This window comes from Canis lupus, chromosome 9 (genome assembly GCF_011100685.1).
Source record: "Canis lupus familiaris isolate Mischka breed German Shepherd chromosome 9, alternate assembly UU_Cfam_GSD_1.0, whole genome shotgun sequence".
Lineage (NCBI taxonomy): Eukaryota > Metazoa > Chordata > Mammalia > Carnivora > Canidae > Canis > Canis lupus.
This window is the reverse complement of record NC_049230.1, coordinates 51,401,083-51,412,862: the sequence shown is the minus strand read 5'-3', so window position 1 is coordinate 51,412,862 and position 11,780 is coordinate 51,401,083. Positions and strand designations below refer to the sequence as shown.

Below are 11,780 nucleotides of genomic sequence, written 5' to 3'. Positions count from 1 at the left end.
TGTCTCGTGTTTTCCTTTGCCCCCGAGGCCCCAGCTGGAAGAAGCAGGGCTCTCAGCTCCGTTGCAGTACTAGCCACTGGGCCCACCGCCTTTCCCCATGGTGTCTGTCTGGAGAACCACCCTCATTCTAGAGAGGAGGAAACAGGTTTGAAGAAGTAAAGTGTCAGAGCAGGACTGCTGGTTCCCAGGGAGCAGGGTGGGCCATGGCCACAGGGGAGAGAGGAGCTCTGCAGGCTGTGGCCTCCCCTGCATGGGTGGATCCAGTTGTACCAAGTTCTTTGGGGTGCAGGCAGTGACCTCTAGGTTCTAACAAGGGCCTGGGTGCCTGGCCTGCAATGAGAAATCTACTCTGCTTCCAGCTGGATGTGAGTTGAAGACAGAATAAAGCATCACACTGGAAGGTCAGAAGCAAAAGTTGCAAGAAAGCTGAGCATGGGGATCCCTGGGTGGCGCAGCAGTTTAGCGCCTGCCTTTGGCCCAGGGCGTGATCCCGGAAACCCGGGATCGAGTCCCACGTCGGGCTCCCGGTGCATGGAGCCTGTGTCTCTGCCTCTCTCTCTCTCTCTCTCTCTCTCTCTCTCTCACTGTGTGCCTATCATGAATAAATAAAATAAAAAAAAATTTGAAAGCTGGGCATGGGGTGGCTCGGCAGATTTTGGGGGCAGGAGGCAGAGGTCAGAGTCAGGGCCATACCCACATCCAGGAGTCTGAGCACAGGCATCCTGCAGAGACCTTGAGCAGCCTGACATCACCACAGCTACAGGGGGTGGATGCTGAGGGGGGGGGTGTCACATGCCCCAGGTCATGAGAGCAAAGATTCATACCCAGAAACTCCAAAGCTAGTGCATGAAACGATGTTGGGGGTATCTTCCCCACCCCTCACCCATTCTTCCGTCTCTGTGGGCTGGTGCTGAGGGCTCAAAGGAGGGAAGGTTCTGGAGTCCTGAGCAGCTCTGCCAGGTGAGGTGGGGACAGCAGCCAGCATGTTTTCCCTCTCCAGCCTCAGATGGGAGACGGAGGTCTGAGGAACTGAGCTGCACAGAGGGCAAACCTTGTCCCCGCAAGGAGAGGGTGCGCTCTGACTGGCCTGTGACCACCTTGGCCACCATGGGCTTCCTGGGTTGGTCATGGCTCTCAGGTGTGAAGAGAGGATTTCTTGTCAAAAATGAGGGGATAGACCCTCATGGCAGGGTGGGCCTCTCCTGGTGACCATCCCTGCTCTTGGCCAATGGAAGTGCAAGGATGCAACAGTGTGACCCTCCTCTGCCATGTTAGTATGAACAGGACTTCTCTAAGTGTCCCTGTCTGCTGGCAGGAGCCTCCCGGCACTACAAGAGAAAACCTTGGTCCCCGGTGCCTCTGACTGGTCCTGGGCGGGCCCTGGGATGGGGTGCTTCTAGCCCTTGTTGGGGGAAAGTACAGCTGTGCCTGCCTGTCATTCAGAAAATCACATCTCTGGTGGGCTATGCCACATCCAAATGTTGGTGGGGGGCATTGGGGTGGTTTTCTGGCAGAGGCCAACCTTGCTGTATGTCTGGGGGACATCTGCCACTGTCAGGTCATCTCACAATTCGTCAGGCTTTTGCTTTCACAGTCTGTAGGCAGAGGATGAAGTTGAGAATACAGCTGAACTCTGAACAACACGGCGGTCAGGGTGCTGACCCCCCACACAGTAAAAAATCCACATATAACTTTTGAGTCCCCCCAAACTCAATGTCTAACAGCCTTACCGTTGACTAGAAGCCTTACCGATAGCATACACGATTAACATGTATTTTGTGTATATATTATCAATTGTCTTACAACAGGAAAGCAAGAGAAAGGGGCACCTGGGTGGCTCAGTGGTTGAGCATCTGCCTCTGGCTCAGGTTGTGATCCCGCGGTCCTGGGATCGAGTCCTGCATCGGGCTCCCTGCAGGGAGCTTGCTTCTCCCTCTGCCTGTGTCTCTGCCTCTCTGTGTCTCTCATGAATAAATAAATAAAATAAAATAAAAATCAAGAGAAAAGAAAATGTTAAAGTCACAAGGGAAAGAGAAAATACATTTACAGTCCTGGACTATACTGAGAAGCCATGGGAAGGTGGCCGGCAAAGTTCAAACAGGTGTTTGCTCAGGGGTCAACTCTAATGACTGAGGTGCTGTCCACGGTCCTGGAGGTTCCCCAACGATGGGCCAGGAGTTAACCCTTTCTGTTAACCTTTCAAGGTGAAGCCCAAGGACAGCGTATGGGGAAACTGAGGACAGCCCCCGTTTACCACTCTGGTGACACGTGTCACTATTTTGTTGGCGAGGCTGTGCCCTAGGGTCTTGGCAGTTGTGGCGGGATTCCTGCCCCTCTCTCCCATGTCTCATCTTTCAACCCTCCCTGCAGGAAAGGTTCAAACCCCCCACCTCCTCAATGACATAACCAAATCACAGACCTGACCAAGAACACAGCTGATCTCTACTGTACTCACCATTTGCTTCGATGTGGATGGAACTGGAGGGTATTATGCTGAGTGAAGTAAGTCAATCAGAGGACAATCATTATATGGTTTCACTCATATGGGGAATATAAAAAATAGTGAAAGGGATTATAGGGGAAAGGAGGGAAAATGAGTGGGAAAAATTAGAGAGGGTGACAAAACATGAGAGACTCCTAACTCTGGGTAGTGGAAGGGGAGGTGGGTGGGGGACGGGGTGCTGGGTGATGGGCACTGAGGGGAGCACTTGACAGGATGAGCACTGAATGTTATATTATATGTTGGCAAATTGAACATAGCCATCCTAGGAGGGTACAACCTCTAAGGGCTCTGGCCTAGCTACCTTCTAGGACAAGTCTACACCAATATGACTGCGGCTATAGGTAGGTGGTTGCCCAATACGATAGGCTTCAGAACTACGTGATCCCGGAACTCATACTGGCCAGTGAGGGGGAGGGAATGTGGTGGTCTTTCATGGGAAGGACTCAGCACCCTTAACCTCACCAACCAGCACTCAGCTGGGATTCATCAGACCCCAACCAGGATGAGTGACCACCATGTGCCTGGCAGAGAGGTGGGCAGGGTGGGTGAGTGTTTCCGAGTGTTTCTGGGCAAAATCAATTCTATGTAGGATTGTGGGGAGGCTGGAAATCCTAGTTCATAGGTAGCAGAAATACTTATGGAATAAGGCTGCCCTGCACGTCCTCCTTGGGCTTCACCATGAGAGGTTAACATAAGGGGTTAACTCCTGGCCCATTGTCGGGAGCCTCCAGGACCCTGGACAGCTTCCAGCTGGCGCCTCAGTCGGTAGAGTTGACCCTTGAGCTGTAGCCTGGAGCCTGCTTTAGAGCTCTCTCCCCTGGATTCAAAGCAAGCAGAAGGTCTAAGGACAGGGGTGAGGATGCCGGGGGGCGGGGTTCCAGTCCAGGTAAAGGCCTGACCATGGGCCCCTACACAGAACGGAGGATGCGGAGGCCTGCCTGACCATAGTCCACTGGCTCAAAACCTCCCCGCGACCTTTTCTCTCCCACATTGCACTTTTTGATCTGTTTACAATCCCCACCCCCACCACTTAATGCTGATGGAATTCAAATTTAACCCTAAAATCTCCAAGCTCCTAATTAGCAATCAACAGGAACCTCAATAAAACAAGCAGAAAATGTTTCCTCTTCCTCCAAAGCTGTAGAACAACAGCAGCCACCGTCCTGGGTCAGGAAACGGTCCTTGCAAATCTTCTCAAAATCAGCGTAAAATACATGTAACACAAAATATGCTGATTTAACTACTACTGAGTTCGATTTAGTGACATAAGTGTTGTTCACACTGTTGTGCAACCATCACCACATCGAGTCTGAACACTTTTTCATCACCCCCAACTGAAACTTTGTACCCATTAATCAATACTGCTCCCTTCTCCCTTCTTGCCTCCTGCACCTGGTGGGCTCTTCTACTTTGTGTCCCAATCAGTTTGCCCATTCTAGGTGTTTCTTGTAGGTGGGATCACAGCGTCTTTAAGGGCCGCCCATGTTGCGGCATGCGTGTGAGTTGCATCCCTCTCAATGGCTCACTTGTATTCCAGTGTGTGTCCCAGGCACACAGTCAGGCATTCCCCTTCCTTACAAGTCATTTGTTTCTGTACAATTGGTAGTAATGTTCCTACTTTCATTGCAGATTTTAGTACCTCTTTTTTCCCCCCTTGGCCAGTCTCTCTAAAAGGTTTGTCAGCTTTGGTTGCTCTTTTTCTAGTTCCTTAAAGTGTATTGTTAGGTTACTGACTTGAAACCTTTTTTCTTGTTTAACGTAGGCATTGGCAGCCAGAAATTCTGCCATTAGCACTGCGTCTGCGGTGTCCTGTAACTTGTGGTACGTTCTGTTTCTATCTCCCCTTGTCTCAAGGCATTTACTGACATCCCCTAGGACTTCTCTGACCCATTGGTTATCAAGGGGTGTGTTGCTTAATTGCCACATACTTCTGAGTCTTCCAGGTTTCCTTCCACTGTGGCCTTCTGCTTCTATCCAATTGGAAAAGATACTTTGTAGGACTTCAATCTTTAAAATGTATTAGGACTCGTTTTGTGGTCTCATAGACAGTGTGTTCCAGTGAATGTTCTATTTGCATTTGGAGACGCATGTGTGCCCTGCTGCTGCTGTGAAGGGTTCTGCATCTGTCTGCCAGGTCCAACAGTGTGGTTCAAATCCTCTATCTGTAGCCATCTTCCGCCTGAATTTTTCCAGCCATTACTGGAAGTGAGGCAGTAAAGTCTCCGACTCACTTCGAAGATGTCAATTTTTGCTGTAGGGATGGATGTGTACAATTGTTATTTTTTCTTGATGAATGGAAATTTTTGTCAATGTATATGGACCTTGTCTCGATACTTTTTTGACTTAAAATCGATTTTGTCTGATAATAATATAACCACCCCCAGCTGTTTCCTGTTTTTGTGGAATATCTTTTCCCACTATTTTACTTCTAACCTTTTTGTATGTCTTTCAAAGTGAGTCTCTTTGAATACAGCACACTGGTGGAGCACATTTTTTAAATCTATTCTGCCAAACTGGAGAGTTTTATGGAGAATTTTATGTGGAGAGTTTAACCTAAGTATATTGCAGTAATTACTGATGAGGACTTGTTTATCAAGTCCATTAGCTATTTGTTTTCTGTATGTCCCATATGCATTTTGTTCAATTCCTCCATTACTGCTTTTTATGGATTTAGCTGATTTTTAAATAGTGCACCATTTTGATTCCCTTTCTTTTTGTATATATTTCTAAAAAAAAAAAAAAAAAAAAGATTTTCTTATTGGTTACCTTTGGGATTACAATTAACATTTTAAATTTAGAACAACCTAGTTTGAATAATACCAGCTTCATCCGGTAGTATACTAACACTCAGCTCTTATAAATCCTCATCCCCACTTTGTGTTGTTATTGGCACAGATTATATCTTTGTGTATTCTGTTCCCATTAACACAGATTTACACTGCTTAATACATTTGCTTTTCACATGATATAGAAAAAAGGAGTTACAAACCCAAAGTAAAACGTTTCCAGCTTTTGTAATGACCTATAACTTACCTCTACTAGTGGTCTTTATTTTTCATATGGCTTTGAGTTACTGTCTCGTGTTCTTCCATTCAGCCTGAAGGACTCCCCTGTATCATTTCCTTTAGGCAGGTCTACTGAAAACAAAATCTCTTAACTTCCTTTATCTGGGAATGTCTTCATTTCCCTTCCCCCTGAAAGGATAGTTTGCTGGATACAGAATTCCTCTTCCTTTCAGTACTTTAAAAATAAATATGTTATCCCACTGCCTTATGGCCACCATGGTTTCTTTTAATCTTATTTGAGGACACCCCCTTGTACATGATGAATTGCTTCTTTCTTGCTGCTTTCAAGATTTTCTCTTTGTCTTTCAACAGTTTGATTACAATGTATCTTAGTGTGGGTCTCTTTGAGTTTATCCTGCTTGGAGTCCACTGAACTTCTTAATGTGTAGATTTATGTCTTTCATCAAATCTGAGTTTTCAGCCATCATTACTTCAAATAATCTCTCTGCTCCTCTCTCTTCTTCTGGGACTCTCAGCATGTGCATGCTGTTACATTTGATGATGTCACCCAAATCCCAGAGGGAATTGTTCATTTTTCTTCATTCTTTTTCCTTTCTGCTCTTCAGTAGAATAATGTCAATGGCCTTATGGTCAGGTTTACCAATTCTCTCTGCCTGTGCAAATCTGCCATTGAACCCCTCTGTTGTTATTATACTTACAGCTCCAGAGTTTCCATTTGGTTCCTTTTCATAATTTCTATTAAATTTCCTACTTGTTCTTACATCATTTTCTGGCGTTCCTCTAGAGATTATTTGCTTTGTTTGTGGTTTCCTTGAGCTCACTGAGCATATTTAAGACTGTCGACTTAATGTCTTTGACTAGTAACTTCAATGCCTGGGCTTCCTCAGGCAGTCCGTCAAATTCTTTTTTTCCTATACCAGCACCGGGTTCCTATTTGTCTGTATACTTTGTCATTTGCTGGTAGCTGGATATTGAGGATGACAATGTGGTAACTCTGGAAACCAGATTCTCCTCCTCTTCTGGGCTTACTTCTGTTGCTCGAGAGCCACAGTCTTCTGTTTCTATGGTGACTTTTCCAAACTATGTTGTCCCGCATATTCCTTGTTGTTCCGGGATTAAAGCTTCTGTCCTGCTGCCTTGGTAGCCAGTGTGAGGCCTGGCAGAGATCTCCTTAACTGCTCAAGTCCTGAGGCTCTGTTCGTCATTAAGCACTCCCCCGACTGTTGTGCTGGATGAGGTTCCAGAGTCCACAGACTATCCAACCTGATCATTTTTCCCTTCCAGCTGAGTGAATGATCTCTATGGAGAGACTGACCTTGGAGCTTCTTATTTCACAATTTTCTCTCACAAATGTGATTTTTAAAGACACTCGAGTTTCAGGGCTTGTTGCTATGCCCTGTGAAAGCGCCTACAGCCTTGAATCCCAGGGGTGCTGGGGTGCTGACCCAGCTTAGTGCCCAGTTTAATGACTCTGAGGTGAACATCTCTGTGAAATCAAGTAGGCTTGATGTTTCCTTAAGTGAGCCAGAGAAGGGTTGCTGGCTCTTTCCGCTTCTCCTGCATACAAATAAACTGGTAACCATGCAAGACTTCCTATTTGAACACAGAATGGGAGTCTGTATCTCATTCAAACTAGCACAGGAAGTGAAAGAAGAAAACCGCAACTCTCAGGTTATAGTAGAAACTGGATTTTAATATAATATTCAAGTCTAGCATTTGCTATTTACAACAAATAAATATTGCCCCTCCCCAACTGGTAAACTTTTTTTTTTGTTTTTTCCTTTTATACAAATATTCAACATCCCTCCCCTTCCCCCAAATTCTCCTTTCCCACTAACCCCCGTCTCTTGTGGTCTCGTGAAGCCCAGGGTGCAGTGATGAATGGCACTTGCAGTGTCTTGAGATTCGACGTGAATGGGACTCGTCTGAAACCATTCTCACTCACCAGGCGGAGTGTGATCTGTGAAAAAGGGTCCCCCTCCTCCTCTCCTGGGGGAGGGCTGGATGGGGGTGGGCGAGACTCCCTCACTCTGTTGGCCCCAATGGTGGAATCTTTGGTGCAGCCTGGGAAAGGCTAGCGTGGTGGAAAGAGGGGCCAGGACCCAAGAAGGGCGCGGGCCGATGCCCGTGGGCATGAGGAGAGCAGTGCAGTGGTCGGACCCAGTGGATGAGTGGGTGCCCTGGGGTGCTCATGGGCACAGGTGGCAGTGATCCACACCTGAGCAGGTGTGAGGGAAATGCACAGAGGGCAGTGCCCAGCAGCATGCAGGGCTCCATGCCCATTGGCAGTGCTCCTTGGCAAAGTCAGCTAGTGCTCTGGTTCCAGAGAGCGGAAGGCACCTAAGGCAGCGAGTGGTCCACGGGAGGCCAGGTCAGCCTTGCAAACAGCAGGCGTCAATCCCGGCAGCAGGAGAGATTCAGGGTGAAACTGGAGTCTGGGGGTGGCCTGAGCTGAGTTCAGACAGCAGGTGCCTGCCTGGCCTGGGCCACTGGAGTCTGTAAGTGCTTAGTTACCCAGCCTGCCAGCCCCTGACAGAGCGGTCCTGTGGCTGGCCAGTGCTGGGGACTCATTAGAAGATGCCCTTGGCTATCTTGAGTCCTTTCTGCTTCATGCGAGGGAGAGTTGAGCTGGCGCCATGCCTGACCTTTGTCCCCTTTGTGAAGGTCCGTTTCTTTAGGACAAAGTCATAGTTGGCCGTAGAGTTCATGGCGTAGAATACGTTGGCGTTGTCAGGGATCTTCAGCTCTGGCGGGAGAGGGACAGAAGGAGGGTCAGTGATGCTTGAGAGCCCTCCCAGGGCTAGCCTGAGACAAAGACCTGGGAGCCCCCAGTGCAACCTCAGGAGTACCAATGATCACTCTCAGTGACACCTGCTGAGGACAGACTGCCGGACACTCAGGAGATCCAATGACTCTTATTTAAAAAGGGACTCTGAATGAAAAGTCCTTACCTCAGTGTGGAGCTGGCAAAGGGTCATCCATCCCAACCCCCCTGCAGCCTTCAATGACCATGATCTCAAGTTGGAAGAAGCTTCCTAGAATCCAGAATAGCTCCCCTAAATCCTGTCCTACTCAGGATCAAGGTTGGTGGCCTAGCAAAGGGCAGGCCTTGCCCTGGGTCTTTTGTGCCAGGGTCTAGGAGGCCTCCCTGACCCCCTGGGTAGCTCCTCTTCTCCCCGACCTGCTGCGGATGGGAGCCTGCAACAACCCGGACCCGCTGAGCTTTGTGCTCCTGCCTCACCTTCCCTACCCTGCCTTAAGCCTCAGTCCTCCTGTCCTGTAAGATGGGGGTCACACTTGTCCTGCTCCTCCTCCCCACCAATATGGTGTGAGAAGGTGAGAGAAGGTTCAGGAAACAACTTCTGGGGATGCTGGGGGTCACTACGAACTGTCTGAGCTAATGGGTGGCAGGTCATGGGAAAAAGTGGGTGAGGGCAGTGTCTACAGTCACCTTTACTGCATGTACATCTAGGTGTAGATATGGATTAACCCCTGGCTTGTTATCTCCTTTGTGGCAATGAGGAAACAGGCACAGATGGCATAAGGGCCATGCCCAAGCTCTCCAAGCCCTGCCATCCGGCTCCTGGTCTCTGCTGGCTCTTGGTTCTGTCGCTTTCCCTGCTCTTACCCACTGAGTTATATCCTCGTAGCCTGTTTTTAGTGTCTGCTATGGTCTGATTGTTTGTGTTCCCCTAGATTCATGTGGGAATCCTCATGCCCAAAGTGAGGCTCTGGACCGTGATAAGGTCGTGGGAGTGGGAGCCTCAGGAATGGGACTGATGTCTTATAAAAGAGGCCACCCAGGAGGCCCTTCCTTCTGCCACGTGAGGGCACAAGGAGAAGGCGGCCATCTGCCCCCTAGGAGAGGCCCTCACCAGAGCCTGACCACACTGGCACCTTCCTTGTGGACTTGCAGCCTCCAGAACGGTGAGAAATAAATCTCAGTACCTTATCAGCCCTCCAGTCTATGGTATTTTGTTATAGCATCTGCAGCGTACTTAGATAGTGTCACACGTGCATGGATTTTTTTGAGGCTTAGGTCCACAGCAAGCATGACTCTTTCGGAAACATGCATTTCCCATTTCAGCCACGGTGCCCCTGGGAATGGCCCACGGGCTTGGCCATCTGGCTGCTTGGCCCTGGAAGAAAAGCCTTCTCTCTCTACTCCGGGTGCTGCTAGCTTTGAACTACAAGGGCACATGCCAGGGGCTGGTGAGGAGGGCAGGGCAGGGTGATGTCGGGGCAGTATCTGGGAATGTCCGCCTGGGGCCGGGGTGCGGCGTGTGGTGCTGTTTCCCCCTGGCCCACCCGCCTGGCCCCCCACCTCGCCAGCCCTGACTTACTTCGATCATCTGAAATGACTTGCACTAGCTCGTAGTCATCTGGCTCGTCCTCATCCAGGTTGTGTTTGTCCATGGCCTTCCGGATTACGGCCGGAGCCTTATCTTGGCTGGTTACCTAGATTGGGAAAGGGGGAGACTGTCAGCCAGGGGCCTGGAGAAACCCTGCCACAGGGCAGCAGCAGGGGCCCTGCACACAGAGGCTCAGCTTCTGGCTGGGTGCTAGGTTTGTGGGGGCCTGGCCGCCTTGTCTGGCCCTGGGAGGCCTCTGTGTGGTCACAGGGGGCTTCTCCCAATTGTTCCTGTCCCCCCATTTTCCTACAAGCCTGCCACCTCCTCCCGTGCCACCTTGGAAAACTGCCTGCTCTGGGGGGCTGCTCCCCTTGATCCTGCCCCCTGCAGAACAATGGGACCAGTGAACTCAGGGGACAGACAGCATCTAGGCCCAGCCCCGGAGGTAAGAGAGGCCCTGGCCAGATGCCCTGTGGCCGCCTCTGGCCAGGCCTGCAGAGGCTGGAGGCTGCAGTAGTGCGGTGGGTTGCACAGGCCGATCCCTCTTGCCTCGACCCCAAAGGCCAGAGTGCAGACAGGCCTTGGACATGGGATCATACGGGTAACTGTTAATGGCAGTCAAGCTAGCACAGGGTGGGTATGTAACGGGGCACCTGACCCAGTGTGAGCGGATGGGGGCCTCTGGGGAGTGCAAATAAACGGCTCCTCTGCAGGGTGAGTTCTGGAACATGAGAGGAGTCCCTCCTCTTGCCACCAACACACACAGTGTCTAGAGACACATCCCCTTGGCTTGATCTCAAGCCCTAAATGACATCCACTGCCTGACACTGCTGGCCACCACCACGGCCACCAGCCTGGCATGGTCACTGCCCACCCTGCCTCCTAACCAGCCTCCCTACGTCTCCTGGCCCCAGCCCACCCCTAGAGATAAGCCCTAAGTTACGACTGCCCCCTGTCTGCTCCAACCACCGGTGGTGCCCATCTTCCTCTGAGGAGATCCAGGCCCCAAGCCCTGAGCCCTTGACCTCAGGCTTCTGGTTGCTCCTCCAAGCCCCACAGCCTCCCTGCCTCCCTGCTTCCCCAGAGGCGCCTTCTTTGTGGAGCTCTCTCTGGCCCTCGATCTCCACGGGAGCTTCTGACCATTTGTCCTCCCTGGCTCCTGAAAGGTTAGCTCCAGGACGGCGGGCAGGGGATGGCGCTCAAGACACGTGCTGCCTGGCAGAGCAAGGGCGCCCTCGTGGCTCACCAGGATGCTCTTGTACATGTTGCCGTTGTCCACGTCCAGGCTGACGCGGATGATGCAGCAGTCGCCCACCTGCTGGTTGTAGAGCGGCAGTGAGGAGCTGTAGCTGCAGACCCCTGAGACGGAGCGCTTGTGGGTGCGTGTGGCGGACACGGGCGTGGTGGAGGCTGAGGAGGAGGAGGTGCTGCTGGAGGCTGAGCTGATGCCGGAGGTCTCCGGGGATGACTGGGAGGTGGACTCCCAGAACTGTGGGGATGGCATGATCAGCAGAAGCCCTGGACCCTGCAGGGCACCCAGGGGATCCTAGGAGCTCTGTTTAGGAGCTTCTTGGCTACTTGTGGGTGGGGCGTGGCGACCTGAGCCCGGGCAGGACCATCAGGGGGAAGGGGTGGGGCAGTCACCTTTTTTTCCTGACCGTCGGGGGACTCTGGGACAAAGCTCATGTTGATCTCATCCACATCAGAGCTGGAGGAGCCGGCTGAGTGGACGCTGAGTGCGTCGGCAAGGTCCCCGCTGCTGAGGTAGGGGCCGCACCTGAGCTGGTCGCAGGACTTGGAGTGAGAGCTGCCACTGGTGCTGAGCTCTGTGCTGGGGGCCTGGCGGCTGCATGGGAGGATCAGCTCACTGGGGGGCCCTCCCCCGGGAGAACGTGCCCA

At 51.1% G+C, this 11,780-nt stretch overlaps 1 protein-coding gene across 8 annotated transcripts in view; it reads right to left on the bottom strand.

Annotated features, from left to right (window-relative positions):
• Nucleotides 1-8,099: 8,099 nt before the first annotated feature.
• Nucleotides 8,100-11,780, bottom strand: part of RALGDS (ral guanine nucleotide dissociation stimulator) — a 41,710-nt gene continuing 38,029 nt past the window's right edge. For all 8 annotated transcript variants that reach the window (XM_038548882.1, XM_038548881.1, XM_038548875.1 and 5 more), the window contains exons 15-18: nucleotides 11,526-11,727; nucleotides 11,128-11,370; nucleotides 9,873-9,987; nucleotides 8,100-8,275 (exon numbers count right to left, since the gene is read on the bottom strand). In XM_038548882.1, the coding sequence (XP_038404810.1) occupies nucleotides 8,100-8,275; nucleotides 9,873-9,987; nucleotides 11,128-11,370; nucleotides 11,526-11,727 (736 nt within the window). The remainder of the gene's footprint in view (nucleotides 8,276-9,872; nucleotides 9,988-11,127; nucleotides 11,371-11,525; nucleotides 11,728-11,780) is intronic.